Raw genomic sequence first — 24,352 nt, 5'->3', positions numbered from 1 at the left:
GTGTTATCAGTAAACAGATATATTATCATTAATATTTTTAATGCAATTATGCAATTATTATAATTTTTTCTTTAAAGGTCACCAATCGCCACACTGCAGCGGTGGCGGTAAAATTGAGTCCGGCTTCATTTTGCCGGACATTCTACTTTTTATACCATGTTTGTTGTCTATCACTAAATTTTCTATATTATTATTGAAAAGACAAACTATTTTTTCAACAAATTTGGAAGTGCCTGGAAATGGTAAAAGTAAGTTACATTCTTTATATTCTTTCATAGCTATAAAATTGTTTTTCATCATAACTAATTGGTTTTTATCTTTTGTAGCCAGTTCATTTACACATTCTGCGTGGCTTTGAACAAGCCCAACCAGCTATAGCATTTTCTATATAAATACCCAACTGTATAACTTTTATATTCATGCCACTTAAATTATCATCAAACCTGGAATCTACATCATCAGGTGAAGAAATATTTACTTTTTTTTGTAGCAATTCAAATCTAAACTTACTTAATTTAAACCTTTACAAAAATTTAAAATTCAAAAGTTGACAACATATTTTATCAAATCAAAAAATTTTAAATTAATTTATTTGTGGTTAAAAATTTTATTTTAAAATTTTTTTTTTAGTTAATCATAGAAAACTCAAGGTTCCTTATAACTCGTACGTATTTCATACTTACCACACAATATAACAATTATATACAAGTATACGTTTTTTTTTTTTTTACACATTTTGACGAAATTAGATAATTTAACGGACAATAATAATTTTAGTTATTTGGTTATTGGTTGAAGTGTAAATAAATTATTTAAATATTTTATTATATCATATTATATTCTATGGATACAATGCAATTGTCAAAATCAATTACTGACGTTGAAGTATTGAAGTAAATTGTTCACTGTGCACTGTAGTGCTGTACTCATAGAAAAGTAATATATAATATATAATTATATTAATTTATATATAGCTATAGGGGCTAGGCGTATAAATAAGTTAAGTAGATAAGTAGTTTTTACGTTATATATAACCATAACAAAAAATCTGACTGCAACATCGTTTTTCACTCATTAATATAAGTAATTTTCAAGAAAAAAGCGGGTAAGTCGTGTATGTCGCTCTGTTGTACAGTAGGTTACAAGTGGGTTACTGTAATGGATGGAATTAAATTTGAATCCAATGATATTATATCATTGTATGCAAAAAACGATTCTGAGCGAAGACGGTTTATCTGTCTAGGATATATTATAGATTATTAAAAATTTTCAAATCTTAGATTTAAAAAGAAAATTTTTTATGAATTTCTAATTTGAAATAATTTGCGAATTTTCGTGATTTTTACATATGTTGTCAAAATTCAAACTTTGAATGCTTGTAAAAAAAAAATTGTGACTACGCATTTCTTTTATTTTTCAAGAAAAAAGCGGGTAAGTCGTGTATGTCGCTCTGTTGTACAGTAGGTTACAAGTGGGTTACTGTAATGGATGGAATTAAATTTGAATCCAATGATATTATATCATTGTATACAAAAAACGATTCTGAGCGAAGACGGTTTATCTGTCTAGGATATATTATAGATTATTAAAAATTTTCAAATCTTAGATTTAAAAAGAAAATTTTTTATGAATTTCTAGCTTAAAATAATTTCTGTATTTTCGTGATTTTTACATAATATGTTGTCAAAACTCAAACTTTGAATGCTTAAAAAAAAATTGTGACTATGTATTCCTTTTATTTTGCAACTGCTATTGTAAAAATATGTTAGGAGCCTTGTATTAAATTTTCAAATCTTAGAATTAAAAAGGAAAACTTTTATGAATTTCTATTTAAGATAATTTGAACATTGCCGTAATTTTTACGTATTTAGTCAAAATTTGAACTTTAAATGCTTATAAAAAAAAATTGCGACTATATATTTCTTTTATTTTTCAATTGCTATTGTAAAAATATATAATGAGCCTTGTATTCAATTTTCAAATCTTAGATATAAAAGGAAAATTTTTTATGAATTTCTAGCATAAAAAAATTTACGAATTTTCGTGATTTTTACATAATATGTTGTCAATATTTGAATTTTAAATGCTTATAAAAAAAAATTGTGACAATATATTTATTTTATTTTTCAATTGCTATTGTAAAAATATATAATGAGCCTTGTATTAAATTTTTAAATCTTAGATATAAAAGGACATTTTTTTATGAATTTCTAGAATAAAATAATTTACGAATTTTCGAGATTTTTACATAATATGTTGTAAAAATTCAAACTTTGAATGCTTATAAAAAAAAATTGTGACTATGTATTTCTTTTATTTTTCAACTTCTATTGTAAAAATATGTTAGGAGCCTTGTATTAAATTTTCAAATCTTAGAATTAAAAAGAAAAACTTTTATGAATTTCTATCTAAGATAATTTGAACATTGCCGTAATTTTTACGTATTTAGTCAAAATTTGAACTTTAAATGCTTATAAAAAAAAATCGTGCCTACGAATTTTTAATATTTTTTAACTTCTATTGTTATAATGTGTTAGAAGCCTTGTATTAAATTTTCAAGCTTTTCTACTGAACAAATAAATTTTTATCGATATTTATAGAAAAAAAAACTAAAAAAGTTAAAAAATTAAAATGTCAGTAAACAGCTCAAAACAAATCTAAATATTTTGAAAATTTTATCAAATATATAAAACGCCTATATAAACATTCAGTCAAAATTTCAAGTATCTGCGGTAATTTGTTTTAGAGTTACACCAAAATAAGGAAGTCGCTAAAAGTGAAAATCCAATGTTGTAAAAATTTAAATTTCAAATCCTCATAAAAATTTAATTTGAATTTCCGGTGGAATTTTTATTTGTGATAAAGATTGAAAAACTAGTAAGGAATCTTGTATTAAATTTTAAAATCTTAGATTTAAAAAGAAAATTTTTTATGAATTTCTAGCTTAAAATAATTTGTGAATTTTCGTGATTTTTCAACTGCTTTTGTAACAATATGTTAAGAGCCTTGTATTAAATTTTCAAGCTTTTCTGCCTAACAAATAAATTTTTATCGATATTAATTTAAAAAAAACTAATAATGATCGAAAATTTGAAATGCCTATGAATAGTTCAACTTAAGTCGAAATTTTTTGAAAATTGCATGGTGGATAGAATATACTTATATAAACATTAGGTGAAAATTTCATGTATCTATGGTCATTTGTTTTAAAGTTACATCAAAAACCAAAATCGATTATGTCGAAAAATGAGTGTGCGTAAAATTTCCCATTTTCCCCTTAATTTTTAGTTTGTTTTTCTCAATTATTTAGAAAAGTATTAAGAATTTTTTACTTTTGACAACTCGAAGCATTTTTACTGCCCCAAAACGTGATGACAGACACAAAAAAAAAAAAAAACACATATCATGGTAAAATCAATACATTCATCGCTCCGCTCAGAATCTAAAATCTGACTGCAACATCGTTTTTCACTCATTAATATAAGTAATTTTCAAGAAAAAAAATCGAAAGAATCGTAAAAGACGTGATAAACGCAGCGTTGCGTTCACGCGTAAAAAACGCAAAATTGCCAACTTCTAAAGCCCATAACTTCGAAACTAAGTTTGACTGAAAAATTCTGATTGCACCATCATTCTTAAAAAGTTAATATAAGTATGTTCCAAAATAAAAAATCGAAAAATTTTGAGGGGGGTGATTAAGTGCAGTTTAGCCCAAACAGCATATTAATATAATATACACAAAAGTTATTACTTATATATTATAGGTATATGTATAATAGGTATTTATTAATTTATTATTGTTTTCACACTATTAATAAAATTACTCATAAACTGGTAACGACAAGGACAATGTAGGAATTGAATTACGGTTCAATAACTTTGTACCATAACTATGACATTTTTCTTTAAAATGAAGATCACACACAAGGTATGTATTGTAAATTTGGTAATACGACATTTTAAGCAACTTTGGATTACCAAATTTTTCGATCCATAAAATAAAACGTGGTATATCATTCTTTGGAAACCGGTGTTTTGAAATGCCGAATCGACTTTTACAACCATGAACGACACAATTCGGAGAAGGCATAACTAATTATAACTGATATAGAGTATAGACAATGACAACTACAAATTTAAATTAGAAAATATTACATTTGTAATCTTATTACAGAGTTTTATTATTTTTCAGATTCAGCAGTTTTCATAGAAAACTAATAAAATTATTATTCTTGGTTATTCCATAGAATCATGGTATATGATTAGATTCATTTTTAAAATTAACCTGAGTAGGTACCAACGTAATTAGCACCTAACGTTCGTATGTTGGCACTACTTTTGTCTACCTAGACAACAACTTGCTGTTAACTCGTATATACGAACTGCCGCCTATGGCTGTACTGCAGCATTGCTGTGCACGACTGTGCAGTGTAAAGTTTTTCAAATTTTAACTTCTATCTGAAATAATAATATATCAAGCAAGGTGGATCAATCCACCTTGATATCAAGGGATATTAATACCAGGTACCAGGAATAGGATCTTAGGATCACACCAAGTCACCGGTTGTTACTAAGTAACCAGGTTAATGTATTCTTATCGGTATAATATAACCTCAAATAGTAATTGTTTACCTCGATTTTTCATTATTGTGTTTTGTAATTTTATCGAAAATATGAGGTATAGAGATAGGAGATTGACGAATGAGAATGACGGCCTATAATAAATTTTGTTAACAGTTCGTCGTTCGTCTTGTCTTCGTTTCGTACAAGGTACAACACTACAACAATTATACGTCTTGCCCATCCTTCAACGAGATAACGAAATAATTTTTACTGTGCAATGCTTATGAAATATTTCTAATTTATATTGTAAATAACAATACATTTTATTTTATATTCGATTCATCACCATAATTATTATTATAAGGAGTGAGGTTCTAAACTTCTAAGCTTTTATCGTCTGGATTGTCATTTATCGGGTAAACGTATCATTAAAGAACTGTTCGACGCCAAACCGTTTCGTCTGTATTGCGCAGGCCGCCTTCGCACCGTACCAGTGTACCACGGAAACCAACGGGGCGACTCCCCGAAATCAACTTCCAGTTCCAACATTTTATCGATCTTTGGACATCGCGTTTCTATTTTCACATTTGTGAAGTTGGCTGATAAAAGTGTCTACTAAACTCACAATAATATAGGTGTATAATATTATTTTGTTTTTATCAGTCAAATGCTGTTGTTATTATAGTCAGTATACTCTTCGTCTACGATTAAATCGATACACATGCAATTGAAATTTAAAAACGGATGCTGTGTATTTTACTGACGAACAGTAGATTATTTTTTATCATAAATCATCTGTTATTAACTCAATTGTAGGTATAAATGGCATCATTTAATCAAAGCGTGGATGAAAATAAACAGAATGGCAAGAGGAAATGGAATGATTCACATTTGGATATTGAAAGAAATTCTCAGGACGATGAGGACGACCACTCAAATACTGGTAAATTAAATATTGTGAATAATGGTTTAATTTTAAGAAGTTGATAATTCATTCAAAGAGGTTAGGTAATTTATTATGAGAGCTTGTGAAAAACAAATTATTTATTCTCTATTTCTGTAATACATATTCCACCTAATTAAAATAATTTAGTGAGAGTAAATATTATAAAACAGTTTAAGCATTAACAATTCCATAAAAATTATAACTAATAATTGGTAGGTTCCTACTTAGAATAAAAAAATAAAATTTATTTAAAAAAAAGGGTAACCGTTGTGTAGTTTCTTTTTGTCAGCCATATTAGACATGTAATCTTTACCAGACTGATCATACACTTTTAAAAATTAAAGTAATTTATATGTTGTGTATTTCAAATAAAAATGTAAAAAAAACATTCTACATTTTTTTTATTATTAATTATTGGACTGCATTTAAGAGTGATACTTTCAAATTCATGATTGATGAATGTTTTGTTATATACTTATATCAAGTTAATTAAATGAATACATAGTATATTTTCTTTCTTTAATAGTTATGCATGTGTTATGAATAAATCAATGGGGATTATTATTTATGTTTTTTCTATAAAAATTAGTACAAGTATCTTTTAAATATAGTAGGTATATTTACTAGTGGTGATAGGTTTGTAACTTGTAAAAATGTATCTTTGTTATTTAAACAAAACATTTATATGCCTATTAAGTATTTGTATAAGTGGTTATATGCCAAGTGGATTTAGAAAGATAGAACATTTTTTACTAATTAACTAATATTAGCTTTGCATTGGTAAGTAATGATAATTTTTTCCTAAATAGAATACAGATTGTAAGTGCACAAATGTCTTGTACTCAGTGGCAGCTTGAACTTTTTTTTTTATGAAGCGACTATTTTAAATTAGTACCTATCTACCAATTGTTCTCATTTTAATGTAAATTTCTTACCATAAATCACTCTTTAATATAAAATGTAATTCTTTTAAGAACATAAAATATTTGTAAATTTTAAACATATTAAATATTCTCCTCTACATTTACATGAATCAGCCGCTTTATAAAGTAGTTATTCTTGTCACCACTGTTAGTATTTCAAAATTATTCAATCACATCTATGGTTTCAGATTTGATATTTTAATAATTATATTTCATATAAACCTTTTAGTAATAAATTGGTATACTTTTATTATACACTAGAGCTTAAAATAAAGAAAACGTTTTGAGTTAAATCTCTGTATAATAAATATGAGAATTAAGAATACAATGTTAAACATTTCTTATGCTAAATAATTGCTCTCATAATTAATTTAAGTCAAACTTATTTTATCCCAAATATGGGTTAAGTTAAAAATGTCGTCTTGACTATTTTTTTTTTTAAATTTTATGATAAAGTACTTATAAATATGAAATTTTCAAATTGCATTATTGTGATGAGTAATTTAGTATTTTTTTTTATGTAATATTCATTAGTGTTAACTACATATCAGCATTTATAGTTCATTATTAAATACTTATTACTTATATTCTTTACTAATTCAGGGATGTTAAAATAATCATGCATTCTAGATTAAAAATATATTTTTCTCTGTATTATCTTAAATAATTGCAATTTTATACAACTAACCAATTACATTAAACCATATAAAAAAAAATTAAATTATGTTATCGATAATTTTATTTTGTTTATCATTTAATAAGTATAGTATTTCTGAATTGTATCTTTATTATAATTCATTATAGTTAGTGAATCTCACTATGGGACTATTGTTTTTTTTTTTATTTATTTAATTAATTGGTATATCTTTAAAGGAACATTTCACATTTTATCTCTATGTTTTATGAGTTAAAAATTTACAAAACAAATTTGATTTATATTTTTTTTTAATCCACAAAATCGTTCAACTTCAAATTGTTATTGTTTGAAAAAAAGGCAACAGCCAAAGTTTTTTATGTTTCTTCAAAAATAACTAAATCACAGTTTACTAAATGTTGTCAAGTTTTATGTGTTTAAATTTAAATTTTATAATCTCTTTTAAATTAATGTTTAAAGATTCATGTTGGTTGCTTTTTTTTATTAAATTAAAATGGTTTATTTTCTTTCAATATTTTATTAAATTATGATGTTAGAATTATAAATTTGCAAGGAAAATAATATTAATAATATATAAATTTAAAAATTAAAAATTTAGTATTTTATTTAATCAATTTATAGAGATTATTATAAATATGATTACGTCAAATAACAATGTTTAAGAGTAATAGAAATTGTAATACCTACACTGAATGTCAAAGACAACATTTGAAATTAAAGTTGGAATTAAGTTAATAGTTAAATGTATAACATTATTATGTTGTTAGGCATGCAACATAACAATAGTAATTAAATTTTGTTTATTTAAATAACATAAATACTTAAATAATTTATCACTATTTAATATTTTCTTATTGACTTATGAATTATGATATATTTGGAAATTACAATTTTATTATAACTATACATTTTCTTTAATTATTGCATACTTGAAATATATTTTTTTAATTATTTGCTGATTAGTGATTAACTAATAAAACTTTGCTATAATTATTTTTTTAATAAAAGGCAAATAAATAAAAAAAAAAAAATTAATAAACAACTATTATATTGCTCAATTATTTCTTCGAATTTATTTCATTGCCATATAAATGTTTTTTCGGGTTCATCAAATATTCAAATTAGTTGCATAATTACCTACATTAAAATTGATTATTATCAATAATTATATATTTTATTTGTATATATTTATTAGATTGTGTTAATTAGGAATTTAAAACCAATAATAAATTGTAATTTAAATATTTTTATCAGATATGTTGTATCAAAACTGAGAGTTAATATTCATATTTCTGCAATATGGTTTAAAAAGTGAGTTTTTAATTAAATAGTTGTAGCCTGTAGGTAGATCATTTAGTTGTTTATATTAATATACCTAAAAGAAAATTGTTACTATTTATTTAAAATAAAGTTTTAAAAATTAATGAACTATGTTTATATAAAATAAACAGTTTAAATAAAGCCAAATTCTCTTTCATTAAAAATTAATAAGTACTTATAGGCAATAGTTTAATTATAAATTGTTTTTATATTCTATGTTTAATTTGATTTAAAAATATATTACAATGATAAAAATAAAACACAATATAATGTTTACTTATAAAAAAAAAAAATTTAATACTAAATAATGAATATAGTTTATAAAGGTAATTTATTAATTTAGACACTGGTCTGTTATCACCTTACCATAGGCTGTATAAATTATATTACTATAAGTATTTACTACGTATTATTTAATAATATAATATATAATTTGTTAGTTAATCAAAATTATTAAATAATTTACACATTAATATCTTTATCTGAAACTGTGAACAACGATAATTCATTAAAACCATCCCTATGCAAAGAGAACGTTTTAGGTTATAATTTGGTGATCTGTATTTGCAGAACTCGTCAAATTATAGGAAAATTGTTGTTGTTCGTATATTTTTATGTTCTTATGATACATGGCTCGCTAGTTAGTGGGATGATAACTGATCATAAACTAAATTCATAATAAATTTATAAAATGTAGTCAGTTTTAATTTAAACCTTAGGTATAATTTAAATGTTAATTTTAAAAATAAATATATTAAAATAATTGGTTTTACATTTTTATACTAATTTTTTTTAATGTTAAAACTTTATTAATATTCAATAATTAATTAAACAATTTTTACAATTATGCTAATTAAAAATGTAAAGCTTTTTATAAATTGTAATTTTGATTCATTATTCATTATCACATAGGCTTAGTAATTATATTTTACTTGGCCATTAACAAAAGTTTTGGTGGTTCCATACAGAGATGGAGCAAGGTTACCAGGAACTCTGCAAAACTCAACCAACCATTCTTGTTGAAGATTTCGAGCCAATGAAGCCACTTGAAGAAGAAGAATTAATGGAAGCATCTTTAACTACTGACCGTAAACAAGTTATTGTTGGCATATGTGCCATGAAAAAAAAAAGTTTTTCTAAACCAATGAAAGAAATTCTCAACAGGCTAGCTGAGTTTGAATATTTAAAAATGATAGTTTTTGAAGAAGAATTATTGTTGAAACCTATTGAAGAATGGCCCATTTGTGATTGCTTGATATCTTTTCATTCTAAAGGATTTCCTCTTGAAAAAGCTATTAGATATGCTGAGCTTAGGAATCCATTGGTAATTAATCATTTGCCAACTCAGTTTGCCCTCCAAGATAGAAGGCAGGTTTATTCAATTTTGGAATCTGAAGGAATTTTAATTCCTAGGTATGCAGTTTTAGATAGAGAGTCTCAGGATCCAAATTTACACGAATTAGTAGAGTCTGAAGATCATGTGGAAATTAATGGTGTTGTATTTAATAAACCATTTGTTGAAAAACCAGTTTCTGCTGAAGATCATAATATCTATATTTATTATCCTACTTCAGCAGGAGGTGGAAGTCAAAGACTTTTTCGTAAAATCGGTAGTCGGAGTAGTGTTTATTCTCCAGAATCTAGAGTTAGGAAAACTGGTTCTTTTATATATGAAGATTTTATGCCAACTGACGGAACTGATGTGAAAGTATATACTGTTGGCCCAGATTATGCTCACGCGGAAGCACGGAAGTCACCTGCATTGGACGGTAAAGTTGAACGTGATTCTGAAGGTAAGGAGATACGATATCCTATTATCCTCAGTAATTCTGAAAAAATGATTTCTCGTAAAGTATGTTTAGCATTTAAGCAGACCGTTTGTGGTTTTGATTTACTACGAGCAAATGGTAAATCTTTTGTTTGTGATGTGAATGGATTTAGTTTTGTTAAAAATTCAAATAAATACTATGACGATTGTGCCAAAATATTAGGAAACATGATACTTAGAGAGTTGGCACCTACACTTCACATACCTTGGTCCGTTCCTTTTCAATTAGATGACCCTCCAATTGTTCCTACTACTGTTGGGAAAATGATGGAATTACGGTGTGTTGTGGCTGTTATAAGACATGGAGATCGTACTCCTAAACAAAAAATGAAAGTTGAAGTTAGACATTCCAAATTTTTTGATGTGTTCGAAAGGTATGGGGGCAAAATGAAAGGAGAAGTTAAATTAAAACATCCTAAGCAGCTTCAAGAAGTATTAGATATTGCCAGAGCATTGTTAGATGAAATTGAGCATCACGAAGCTGATCAAGAGCTTGAAGAAAAAAAAAGAAAACTTGAACAACTAAAAAGTGTTTTAGAAATGTATGGTCATTTTTCAGGAATAAACCGCAAAGTTCAAATGAAATATCAACCTCATGGAAGACCTAGAAAAGAACAAAGCATAAATTTTAAACAAGACCCATCACTTGTTTTAATACTTAAATGGGGAGGTGAATTAACACCTGCAGGAAGAGTTCAAGCTGAAAAATTAGGACAAATTTTCAGATGCATGTATCCTGGAGGCCAGGGTAGAAATTCAGATACTCAAGGATTAGGGCTACTTAGATTACATTCTACATTTCGCCATGATTTAAAAATTTATGCAAGTGATGAAGGCAGAGTGCAAATGACAGCTGCTGCATTTGCAAAAGGATTATTGGCTCTTGAAGGAGAATTAACACCAATTCTTGTACAAATGGTTAAAAGTGCCAATACAAATGGCTTGTTAGATAATGATCGCGATTCTAGTGAACAACAAAATATGACAAAAGAACAGTTACACAAATTAATGCAGAATGACCATATATTTACTCCTGAAGATCGTGCAATGATCAACCCTTGTAGAGCTATTAGTATAGATGAAGCATTAGATTATGTAAAAAATCCTGTTCAGTGTTGTGAAATAGTACAAGAACTAATACAGAAATTAGTTGCTGTTGTAGAATCCAAAAAAGATGATCCCAAAAAAGCAGATACTGTATTATACCATGGTGAAACATGGGAACTTATGGGACAACGATGGTCAAAAATTGAAAAAGATTTTTATACTAAAAATAAAAAATTTGACATATCCAAAATCCCTGATATATATGATTGTATAAAATATGATTTACAGCACAATCAACGAACCTTACAGTTTGAAGAAGCTGAAGAATTATATACGTATGCCAAATATTTGGCTGATATAGTTATTCCTCAAGAATATGGGTTAGATATAGATGAAAAGGTTACTATAAGTCAAGGAATTTGTACTCCTTTATTAAGAAAACTTAAATCTGACTTGCAACGAAATGTTGAAGAGCCATGCGAAGAAGCAGATGAAACTGTAAATCGCTTAAATCCTACATATTCTTATGGTGTATTAAGTCCTAGAAGACATGTTAGATCTCGTTTATATTTTACTAGTGAAAGCCATATCCATTCTCTTTTATCTATTTTGAGATTTGGTGGCCTATTAGATGTGAACAATGACGAACAATGGGGTCGAGCTATGGAATATGTCAGTATTGTTTCAGAACTTAACTATATGACACAAATAGTTATAATGTTGTATGAAGATCCTACCAAAGATGTAAAATCTGATGAAAGATTCCATGTAGAACTACATTTCAGTCCTGGTGTTAATTGTTGTGTTAGAAAAAATTTACCGCCAGGTCCTGGTTTTCGACCACAAACCGGTAGTAATTTCAAAACAAAACATAAAGATTACGAAGAGGATGATTCATTAGACGAAGATGAAGGGCATAGTAGATTTTCTGTAACAGAACCGCAAATTGAAGAAGAAGAAGAAGATCATAGCCGTTTTTCAATCACTGAAGATGATAAAAAAGAATCATCAGAGCCACCTTTATTTTCTGAGGATGACACTTGTGATGGACCACTGAAATTCAAATTTTGTCAGCCTCAAAATGCTACAGCCAAGAGACATTGTTATTTTTCTCATTTGTTCTCTGCATCTCCGCCAACCAGTAGTTTGTTTAGTACTGCTGTAATTAGTGGCTCGTCTAGCACTTCAGATTTACATGATTTGATGACTGGTCCTTCAAGCTATGCTGGTTCAATAATTGGTTGTGATGGAGTTCCGCCAATACGACCTTTAGAAACGTTACACAATGCATTGTCACTAAATCAAGTTATAACTTTCTTTGACAAAGTTATTAATAACCAAGAACCAAGTTCACCAGAAATTTGGCCATAATGTATTAATCATTATATTATAAATACCAATATTAAACAGTATGATTTAATTGATTATAATTATTAAAAATCTATCAATTAATGATATACCTTCGTTTTTAAAATTATTATATTCATAATGCTTAAACAAAGTATTAACTAAATTATAGTAACTATTTATTACTTTTTATAAAATAAGTGTTTAAAAAAAATTATGAATGTATTAGGTACAGTAGATAATTTATATAATTTATAAATCAATATTTATATTCCTATAATATTATTCTAATACGTCAACGGTTCTCAAGTTGTTTTTTTTTTATTGAAGTCTTTTTTGAATTTAATACAACATTGTAAGATTTTAATCATTTAAATAATTATTATGAGTAAATATTTTATCAATTTTTTCATTTAAGAAAGTAACATAATATTATGTATTAGTTTAAATTAAAGTGTAAGAAACATTTTCTTAGGGTTTCCAAAAAATAAATACTTATTTTAATAAGAAATGTAAAACTGAAATGTTTGGTTAAAGTAATTAAAAAGAGTTTACGTTTCATTAGAAAAAAAATCACAGCTTCCATAAAATATACTTGAGAACCTCTGTAGTAAAGAATAGAATATATATTATATTTGTGATTTGATGTTTACAGTTTTAAAGTCTAAGTTAATGTAAATTTAATTAATGTAAGTACCTGAATTTGTAAATATTTTATGTTGTTGAATATTTTTGTGGACCAAAAATACATATTTAATTTATTAACTAAATTTTACAATTTTTATTGTTTCTGTCTGGTTGTTGTACAACTTCAGAAATACTGGCAAAGCTTTTCCCATCTTAAATAGTTAAATAATATATACAATTATTGACAATAGTAGTTATTATTTATAATTATTTTGTTCTCAGAATTAAAAACTAATATAGGTATTATATTTAAATGAAATAACTTTAAAAACACTATCAGCCATTTTGGTTTAGAAAGATATTTGCTGTAAACTGGCTTTGACAATTTAGAATTAAGAAATATTATTCCATTATTCATCCTTTAAACTATATTTAAATGTTGATAAATTGACTTTTTATTAATTTCTTTTCTATTCTATTACAGTTCTAATAAATCTTGTTGTCATGCTGAAATGATCTTTTAGTCATCTTAATTATTTTTAAATTAATGACAACAAGTATTGTTTATAACAACTATTTAAAAGCAAAATACTTAGTTATGTACGTGGATCAAAGCTATTTTTAAATTAGTATTGTTTAACATTTATAATATTAATGCAATAGAAAGAGTTCAATAACTGTGGTTATTATAACATAAACCTATGGTTAAATTGTTAAGATATATTCTTTGTTTGCCGAGAGAATGTGGTTACTGAGTGCTTATATGACTGTGACATGGGAATTTGTGTTATTGCAGTGGGGTATGATGCGTTATGGTATTCCCTAGATAAACAGTAGGTGAAGTACATATTATATGAAGATTAAAAATAAATCTGAGATTATTAAAAGTTCAATGATTCAAATTTTAAATTTAGTACTTATTTAACATTAATTCTTCATATTTTTAAGTATAATGTAATGTGTTTTTAATTCTAATGAAATGTATAATTAATAAAAAATAATTAATTTTATAAAAAAACTGATAGTGTGAGGTTTTATCTATAAAAACTGTTATTTCCACTATAAATGATAATTATAACAGTTTTCAGTGTGCAGTAATATCTCGTATTTTAAGCTGTTAAAATTACACATAAAAACTATGATTTATTTGATTCTTACAAGGTATGAACAAAATTACTTTTCATGAAATTTAACGGTTTTTGTGTTACTCTTATGAAATATTATTTTTCGAACATATATTTATAGTTTACAAAAACTCACATCAAAAGATTAGCGAAGAAGTGGAAAACATTTCTATTTATGGTGACTGCCTAAGAAATTATTATTTTTCTAGTTAAAACTTAAAAAACGACAATGTAATAAATACTAAATCAGTAATAATAGGTATTCCATTTAAGTATAATATATATGCATATTTTACATAATATATGACCCGGGTGGATGAATATTTAAAAGAAAATAACGTGACAAGCAGTATAACCTTTTCTGTCGTAATTAGTTTTGTTTCATGTTTTATTTTTTATTTTATTTTTTTAACTTATGTTACACAAAATGTATATATAAATAAATATGACACGTAAATAGTTAACGAAAACTGTGAAGTCCCAAGTATAATACTTAAAAGTCCCTTGTAATAAGTTATTAAATAGTATTATCAAATCTGTCCGTCTTCCTAATTGATAAAGTCGATTCTGTCTAGTTTTTCGATTAAAATAATACTCTAGGTTTTAGACCTATTCGATATTTTAGCTAAGATATAGTGTCAAATTTAAAATACCTATTTACATGTCAGCAAAATATGCAAAATTATCTAAAGTATATTTATTATAACCAGATTACTAGTCTGATGATATATAATATATATAAATAACTTGATATCCCATGCCATATGTTTGGTGCACTTAATGATAAATGTGTATAATGTGTATAAATGCGCATTTATAATAACAAATTATAAAAATAACAACAAATTTGCTTTGATCGCGAATTTTTATTTGATTATAGTCTTATATTTAGACTAGTTGTGTATATATATATATATATATATATATGGAAAAAAATAAACAAACGCAACACACGGAGCTTTATCCGTGTATTTTGGTATTGAGCACGTCGCTTTCTAAACTAATAACTTGATCGAGATGGGCAATATGCCTGTGGGGAAATAGATATAGCACTTAGTATATTTTCGAATGTGGTTCAAACTACTCTCTAAACTTTCCTGATATCTATAGTAATAATCCCTGAAACTTTCGTCATTTTAGGTCGATTTATTTTGTTGAATCAATAGCTTTATTGCATCTTGTGCAATTGTATGAGATATTATACTTTTAATATTATTTTGCTTTTATGAAATGTATTCTTTTATTTTTATACAAAAAATCTCATAAAGCAATGCAAAGGCTGGGTTGGCCAGTTAATACCAATTTTTGTTAACATCTGAATTTCTGTAGCCAATGCAACTCTATTTAATATAAACGAAAAAAATATTTGATTTTTATGAGCCAAAACAAAAGAATAATATTAAAACAACATCTTAGTCTCAATTTATTATATTGATATACATTTTATTAAAATCGGTTCAGTAGTTTTTGAAATTAGTGCATTCAAACATGCAAACTCTTAAACTTTATAATATTATTATAAAGAGTTAAGGTTGTTTCATAAAAATATTTTTCATTCTTATTTATTCTATGAAATCTATGCTCATAAACTCTAAGTCAAACTTGAAACGTAATAAAATATAATCAATTCGTTTACTTTTGCATTGATAACAATATTTGTTAGTGCATAGTATTTTGACTTATTGTACCTACTATAATAAAGTTGTATCAATAATTAAGTAGCTACTGAAGTTTGGCAATTTATGAAATTGTATTAACTTAGCTTATGAGTAATATAAAGTTACATCAATGTATACTTACTATATAACTTAATTTAATATGTATATATTATATGTTAGGTTCAACATGTCTTTTAAAATCATTACCTAATCTGCAACTTTATTAAGTAGCTATTGTCTGCTTAAACTTGAAACGAATTAAAATTTTTTATATTTTTTATACATTTATTACGTAGACTGTAGAGCGTAGTTAATCTGCAGGTTATTGATAAAATATCGAAAATAATAATGGAATGCAAATGATTAACGAAAAAAAAAAATAACCGTTGTTATAAAATCATTGGTTTTCTATCTACTCGTTGTAATTGTTTATCAGAAATATTATTTGAAATGTAATTTTTTCTTTTTTGAACCAATTGGCAAGCAGAAATTAACGAATACGTGTTTTTTATTTTAATATCTTTATGTATATATAAACCTCAAATATAAATTATTTCTTTAATATATAAAAACTAATAGTTGTTACCTAAGATTCAATTTCGCACTTATATAAATAATAGCTTAATTAGCCTAAATGACAAAATATATAATACGATACAGAAAAATGTTTCAAAATATCCAATCATTATAACAATTTAATTATCTTTAGCCATATTGTAAAACAAAAAATATTAAGGTTGAAAAAAGAAGGTAAAGCCATCTCCAAGTCTCGAGAAATCTATTGACATAACTTTTACTCATTTACTCAATCTGTTAGTCGGTCAATAGTTATACTACCACAACAGGTGCCCAGAAAAATAATATTTTTAAAGATATTTCGCTATGACGTGATCATAAATAACTGTTATGTATTGAATTCGACGAAGAAAAAAACAAACTGATTGTGTGAATATTGTAATCACTTGTGTTTCGTTTAATCGTATCAAAAATACCTGCTAGGTCTAATATTTTACAAGAAACCACCCTCATAGTTGAAGAACGAAAAATGTCTTCTACTCTAAAAGGTAATGACATTGACATACTCACACACACACACAAAGACATTGGAAATCCGATACATTCATCGCTTTGTACAGAATATAAAATATAAATGTTGATAATAACATCTGTTTATTTTTTGTTCAACATACGCTGAAGTGAGGGGGAGAGGGTGTTATGATCTATTTGACGAAAATTAGAAAAAATATAATAACTGCTTTGTTTTTGTTGTAGACAAATGGACGAAAAAAGTGCACCGCCTGTGTCCGTATTTAGACACAATCAACCGACAGGTGTTGGACTTTGATTTCGAAAAATTGTGTTCTGTGTCGCTGTCACGGATCAACGTGTACGCGTGTCTAGTATGCGGTAAATATTTTCAAGGTAACGTATCGACATATTGTTTTGCGTTCTAAATGAATAACGTGGCCGCTTGTACTAATATATTATGTTTATATTTTCCATGGACCCGTTCCAATCGACGACGATCTTTTTTGGATGTTTATCACCGTCTTGTTTTTGATTGATTGTCATTGCAGGTCGTGGCACCAACACTCACGCCTACACTCATAGCGTTGCCGAGAGCCACCACGTTTTTTTGAACCTGCAAACCCTTAAGTTCTACTGCCTGCCTGATAACTACGAAATCGTCGGTCAGTATATTATATAAAAGTGCAACATTATTTATTTTTTTTGGGTGTCATCCTTTCGTGATTTTGTATTTTCATATCATTAGAGTTGAGGCCAACTGAATGTGCGATTGGTGACTCCTCCTCTGATCGCTGTCGACCAATTGAAACCTGATATTTTAGGTAACGTTCACATTAAGTGTGTGCGAATTTTTTAATGCATATTTAATCAAACCTATTTTTTGTTACTATGCATAAACACTACTGCCTTTTGGAGTTTGTTAAAAAAAATGCAGTTAAGTTATGACGAATACAGTTTATTTAAAAAACGGCCAACAGCTGTTGCTATTGCGTATAGCATCGCTTCATATTAGGCGGCATCATCAACCTCACATACGTTTAGCCCAACCGTAGTTAACTTTATTCATTATTTATTTATGTAGAGCTGGGATTTAAGTGCTTTAAAGAATCACAAAAAAAAAAAAAAAAAACAAAACAAAACGTCAAAAATAATAATATAATATAATACCTTTAAAAATGTAATTTTTGTTGTTTAAAACCTATATTGTTAATATTATCAATTCTATCCTACCATATCATGGCTAAGAACTCTGCAAAGTCCGCGCAATACTCAATGCCCATAACATTAGCGACGTTAATTCTATTACTTTTTTGATCCTCATTTCTAGTGTATCTATATAACCTATATATGTAATAATATATTAAACGGTATTACAGTGTGAATGTGTGATCACGATTTATGATAATACTAAAAATATATGTTTCATCCGAGTGATGTAGAATGTGATTTGGTTTTTTTTACTACTTAAAAGATGTAAGAATAAACTTATATATGAAATTTCAAATCTTATATCATTTCATCACGATTGCATAATTAAAAATATTTTTGAATTTAACTATACTCTGCTTTTTAGTTTAAATTATGTTAGTTTTTTTTTAAACAACTGACTCATAAAATTTATTTTTATTTCAAAAATTGATTGGTGGAGAATTTGAGAATAAGTTACAAAACATATTCAATTATGATATAACTTGAAACTATACTAGGTCGTATGTAATTAAAAAATAAATACATATAATAAGAATTATAGTGAAAATGTGATAATTATGAATGCAAACCTTTTTCTCACTTTCGATCTTATATAATTTATAAGATAATAAAAAAATCAAAGTAATAAGAAGTATCATATTCAAACTTAATGGATAAGGGGAATAGTACAATTCAAAATAAATTCTTTTTGGTGAAAATGGTAAAAAATTTGAATTTTTAAAAATTAGTATATAATGAAGTCATTTATTCAGTAAAAAAATCTAATCAAATTCAAGATATTCTAGCCGAAATGTCGAGTGTAATAGGATCTCATACCGTGATAAGATTACTGCATATCTATAGTGACGTGGATAAAGTATAATATGCATTATGCAACAAATGTCTAATATATATATATATATATATACACTATACACTTGTGCAAAACAAACTTAGATTCCTCGCTGGATGATATCAAGTACGTGCTGAACCCGACTTTCTCACCCAAGCACATCAGTCAGCTGGACACGTGTGATAAACGGTCGCGGGCAATCGACGGCACGCTTTACCTACCCGGGATCGTGGGCCTGAACAACATCAAGGCCAACGACTATTGCAACGTCATACTCCAGGCGTTATCCAACGTCACACCACTCCGGGATTACTTTCTTGATGAAAAGAACTACGCTAAGGTAAAACGACCGCCCGGTGACAGCGTTTTCCTGTTGGTCCAACGTTTCGGCGAGCTCATGCGGAAGCTGTGGAATCCTCGAAACTTTAAGGCGCACGTGTCGCCTCACGAAATGTTACAGGCGGTCGTCCTGTGGAGTGGCAAGAAGTTTCAGTTCACAGAGCAGGGTGAGTACTGTCACCGCTACCTGGGTCTTGCACGGCCACGTTGCTATGTGTAATAATATAATTGCTTTCATAATTATTATTTAAAATATTTTTTGATCTATATTTAATTTAATAAACGAAAAACAAAGAAATTTTGATTGTATTTTTCAAACATCGAAGATCGGAGTAGAAAACTCAAGTTGAATTTCCATCGAATTTTTGAATAATCGAGAAGGTTTTAGTTAGGTGACGGGTTAAAGAGTAAACCTCTACGTCAAATAATTTTGTGTTTTATTTTGGGTTCTATTTGTTTGATCTGAAAATACTATTTTTCCCGGTTTTTATAATTCGTTACACATTCATAACTAAGTGAAGGAAGGGGTCTAGACCATTTTACTTATATTTTATGAGTGGAAAAATGTTAGCAGTGTATATTTCAGTGTTTTTGGTAGGTAATCGATTATTTTTTTATTTATTTTTTTAGTTCTGTTGGGGGTGGAGTCTTGTACTCCTGAAATTGCCCCCTACTCATAACTCATGTAAACACACCACTGATTTCATAAAAATAATATTATATCGCTGTCACAACAGTGAAAATATTAATTACGACAGAGACGGCATATGCCTTTTTCATGACATGTATATTCAGTAATGGAGTGTCTCTTGTGTGTGTGTAGGTGACCCGATCGACTTTTTGTCGTGGTTTTTGAACTCTTTGCACAAAGCGTTGAATGGGAAGAAGAGCCGTCACTCGAGCATCGTTTACAAGACGTTCATGGGCAGTATGCGTGTGAAGACTCGCAAGATTCCGCCTGTGGAGCTGGACGAAAAACAGAGGTACAGCTTGCTGTGCACTGACGAATACGCCGAACACGTGTCCGAATCGCCTTTTCTCTATTTGACTTGCGATTTACCGCCTCCGCCGTTGTTCAAAGACGAAGTCATGGAGAACATTATACCGCAAGTATGTAATAATATGTAACCAACTGCCGACGACATCGAATTTTGCTGGTTGTGCAGGTAGTAACCGATCGTACCGTGTGTTTATAGGTGAGTTTGTATTCCCTGCTGACCAAGTTCAACAATGAATCGGAAAAAGAGTACAAGACTTATAAGGAAAACTTCATGAAACGTTTCGAGATCACTCAGCTCCCGCCGTACTTGATCCTATACATAAAGGTTCGGATGACTGTATTGCGTGTATGCGATTGCCGTTCGCTTCCAATGGGGCACGCGTTGCAATTTAATAAATTATTTTTATTTATCATTAATCGCATGATATTTTATTTATTCCGGCTGTTTTGCTCACTCTTTTCAGCGTTTTACGAAGAACACCTTTTTCGTCGAGAAGAATCCCACTATCGTCAACTTTCCGGTAAAGTGAGTACATAGGAAACCAATTATATATTTAACTATTCAACATTTCTAATCAAAAAAGTCCGAGTTAACAATATGATCTCTCAAATTTTAAATTCGTTATGATGACAATAAACAAAATAAATATATAAATTGGATAAACTTATCGCTGATCAGATCTTATCGATGACAAAATTGTAAACACGGACTTTCTGAAAAGAAAAGTCGGCCATTTTACTGACTTCAACGTTCAACATCAAAGACGAGTTGGCTCTATCAGCTAGTTACTCATTAATTGCATTATGTATTATCTATGATAGAAACACAGGTCTGTATTAACTAATAGTTAGGAAAGTTGTAAGATTTCAGATTTACATATTATACTTCTATATTATGGTCTCGATTTATAGTAGTCCGTATACCAATTAATGGTAAACCAATAACCTATTCTATATACAAAGACGAAGAAATTAAAATTAAAAATTTAATAATACATATTTATACCATAATTTATCAGTTTTGTGAAAAAAGTTCATATCTATAATCTATATTTACCATTTAAAGTGTCCCGACTGACTGGCTGATCAACGAAGAGCTTAAACTATGATAGCTATAGAGGTTTGAAGTTTTCATGGTATACTTCAGAAATATAAAAAAAATTTAAATGATTCTTCATGTTCGATGGACACAGACTTAAAATTTACATGACCGATTTTGACAACAATGCAATTTTCTAGATTTTTCCAAGATATTACATAATTATTCTTAGACATCAGAAACCACGTTTGTAAATATACCTACAAGATCTTTAATATATCTGAAATGAGGTACACTAAAATCGAAATACACAGCGAAAAACCTCGTATTTTCGATGTTTGTTCAATTTTTAATTTAAACATTTCATACTATATTATTTAACTAAATTAAAGATATTTTATTTTGTTAAAGAGTAGTTTGAAAACTAATTTTCACCTAAACAACAATATTTTTTTATAAATTAATGTTTATCATTATTGCTATACGCGTCACATAATATTATTGTTTTTCTCCTACTAATTTTTTCTGCGACCATTAATATCATATTAATAAAATAAATGTAATAAATGTATAGGTAATATATACCTACTATAGTATAGTATATAAATAATACATACTGTAATATAATTTATAATTGGTAATTTAAATTTTTGAATTTTGAATAATTTATGTATTTTCAAAATTCAATAAATTATTTTGCATATTTAAGATTTGCGTGTGTACATTTTCTCAATTTTAACTTCAACTTCCGAACTGCCGAGCTCTAGGTCTAGTCATGACCATTGCGAATACTATTTTCTGTTTTAAGGAACGTGGACTTTGGAGATATACTGACGCCCGAGGTAAAAGCGGCGCATAAAAATACTTCCTACGATTTGATCGCCAACATCGTGCACGACGGGGAACCGAACAAAGGCACGTATCGGGTGCATGTGCTAAAACAAGGGAACAGCAAGTGGTATGAAATGCAAGATTTGCATGTCAGTGACATACTCCCGCAGATGATCACTCTCACCGAAGCGTATATCCAGGTAATAATAATAACCATTAATATTGACTATGATAATATGTTTAATAATCAATAAGTGATAACTATAATAGTAAAGTCGATGATTGTTGTTTTTTGCGTTATATACACTTCGTGTTATCATGGCCGATTATATAGACTACTATAAAATTGATTTTAGTTATAGGCACTATTTTGTAAAATACCAACTGTTTTTATTTACTTTTTAGTGAATTTAATTGTATTTTAAATTTTAATTATTCTTGTAGGATAATTTTTTTATTTAGTCATGTGCTTTAAAAAATATTTATTAATTCCTGTTTATAATATTTTTAGATTTACAAGCTCAGAACTGATATGTAGCTGTACAATTTCTTTGGAAGATGCTTTACAAAAATAATAATTGTATTGTGTTGTTTTTAATTGACATTTAAGAAATAGGTAAGTCAAACAATTGATTTTAATATACAGGTAATAAAATGTTTATACTTTTTTCCTTTTTGTTTTAATATGAAACAACACACAATTAAAGTTATTTATATTGTAAAACAAATAGTTTATTAATCATCAACACTTAAGTTCCATATATATTTATTAAATTTATTTTGAATAAAATATATATCTAATAAAAAAATTGTAATATTATATAATTTTTCAAGTCAGTTTTTTTGCTTTATTTAAAATAAAAAGTAGTAGACGTAATAGAAAGACGTATACCTACAACTATAAAATATATTCTTGTCAGCAAAGAATTTATCTACTTAACAGTTTTTTTTTAAGTTTGTATCAAGGTCCCCCCCCCCCCCCCCCCCGTTAGAACAGTCAGCAGAGGAGGATCTGTTTGCAAAATACTACTCCTCTGCTGCCATCGTTTATTGATGAAAACATTTAGATAATCACAATACATAGCAAAATAACATACAACTATAGTCTAATCGGTCTATACTTCATTTTCTCGGCCCGTTGTCGCACGCACCCGCCTGCCTGGCATCTCGTTCTGATTAACCTGATTACTCAGACGTTTGGAGCGGCTCTTCCTTCCATCTCTGCTAGCCTCGCATCTTGCTCCTTGCAGTTGAGTATACTTCCAACCATATCATCAAAGGCCTGCGTGGCGCGCTGGGAGGCCGCCTGCAGTCGATCTTTTAAGCAACTCGGAACATCGGTGGGACCACACAGCAGATGATCCTGAACATCGCTTGGAATTATGCTCCGGTTGCCTATGAATCCGTTAACTGCCCGCCTCATTGGTTCCCAGTGAGGACAATAAAAAATTGTATGTTCAGCAGTATCCGTCGGGTGCTGGTGATTAGGGCAAGTCGCATCGGGAGCGCGCTTCATTCGATGCAAGTAATACTTGAAGCACCCATGTCTCGTAAGAGCCTGTGTTATGTGAAACGTGAGGCCTTTAGGACGTCTCGTCACCCATCTTTTCAGGTCCGGGAGGATCTTACGCATCCAGTCTGCATTTTTACCATGCCTCCACCTACTGGACCAGTCATTAAGCAGGGTGTGTCGCGCTCCGCTTTCCGAATCTGCTCCTTGGACTTGTGTCAATAGGTTTGCTGAAATACTTTTTACCTAAAACAAATTTCATATATTATACACCTAGTCATTCTATTATAATATATTTTTTAATGTATTTTTTCTAGCGGTTATTGGCTGTTATTAACAATAATCGATGTGAATAGGTTTGCAGAATTACTAGTACATTACACTATTCATAGCAGTGTTCAATATTAACCGTAATTAATAATTATATTTTAACTCAACGCTAGTTCGTTTGCACCGATAGAATGTAGTTGTGCCTTAAGTACAAATCAATAACAGTATAATACTATAATATACATATACAATACA

At 28.1% G+C, this 24,352-nt stretch overlaps 3 protein-coding genes across 7 annotated transcripts; 2 read left to right on the top strand and 1 right to left on the bottom strand.

Moving 5' to 3' along the window:
* Positions 1–52: 52 nt before the first annotated feature.
* On the top strand, positions 53–17,304 carry l(1)G0196 (inositol hexakisphosphate and diphosphoinositol-pentakisphosphate kinase). 5 transcript variants are annotated; one of them, XM_089221979.1, is made up of 4 exons: positions 53–248; positions 327–462; positions 5,380–5,506; positions 9,376–17,304. In XM_089221979.1, the coding sequence occupies exons 3-4, from the start codon at positions 5,386–5,388 to the stop codon at positions 12,651–12,653; spliced, it is 3,399 nt and encodes a 1,132-aa protein (XP_089078105.1). In that variant the 5' UTR covers positions 53–248; positions 327–462; positions 5,380–5,385; the 3' UTR covers positions 12,654–17,304. The 5 variants fall into 5 exon arrangements, with proteins under 5 accessions (XP_089078105.1, XP_089078106.1, XP_015366580.2 ...); XM_089221980.1 differs by lacking the exons at positions 53–248; positions 327–462 and adding an exon at positions 4,382–4,524; XM_015511094.2 differs by lacking the exons at positions 53–248; positions 327–462 and adding an exon at positions 4,555–4,770.
* Usp39 (ubiquitin specific protease 39) lies at positions 17,084–22,855 on the top strand. Its single transcript, XM_089223467.1, has 9 exons — positions 17,084–17,102; positions 17,311–17,445; positions 17,616–17,729; positions 19,213–19,614; positions 20,271–20,557; positions 20,644–20,793; positions 20,912–20,973; positions 22,295–22,517; positions 22,829–22,855. The coding sequence occupies exons 1-9, from the start codon at positions 17,084–17,086 to the stop codon at positions 22,853–22,855; spliced, it is 1,419 nt and encodes a 472-aa protein (XP_089079593.1).
* Positions 22,856–23,506: 651 nt separating this feature from the next.
* Positions 23,507–23,950, bottom strand: LOC149057643 (uncharacterized). Its single transcript, XM_089223466.1, has one exon. It carries the CDS (start codon positions 23,948–23,950, stop codon positions 23,507–23,509), a length of 444 nt encoding a protein of 147 aa, XP_089079592.1.
* Between the last annotated feature and the right edge of the window lie 402 nt (positions 23,951–24,352).

The sequence above is a fragment of the Diuraphis noxia genome, unplaced genomic scaffold (genome assembly GCF_037042655.1).
Source record: "Diuraphis noxia isolate RWA-SAM2 unplaced genomic scaffold, SU_Dnox_SAM2 contig0003, whole genome shotgun sequence".
In the NCBI taxonomy this organism is placed as follows: Eukaryota; Metazoa; Arthropoda; class Insecta; order Hemiptera; family Aphididae; genus Diuraphis; species Diuraphis noxia.
Note: the sequence above shows the minus strand (reverse complement) of the source record. Positions and strands in the feature narration are given on the sequence as shown.

Excerpts from the sequence above, each read along its gene's own strand:
- Usp39 (XM_089223467.1), top strand. Across the intron at positions 17,730-19,212 it reads TGATAACTACGAAATCGTCG|ATTCCTCGCTGGATGATATC; the intron begins GTCAGTATATTA and ends AAACAAACTTAG. Across the intron at positions 20,558-20,643 it reads TGGAGAACATTATACCGCAA|GTGAGTTTGTATTCCCTGCT; the intron begins GTATGTAATAAT and ends GTGTGTTTATAG.
- LOC149057643 (XM_089223466.1), bottom strand. The coding sequence starts at position 23,950 with ATGCGTAAGATCCTCCCGGACCTGAAAAGATGGGTGACGAGACGTCCT.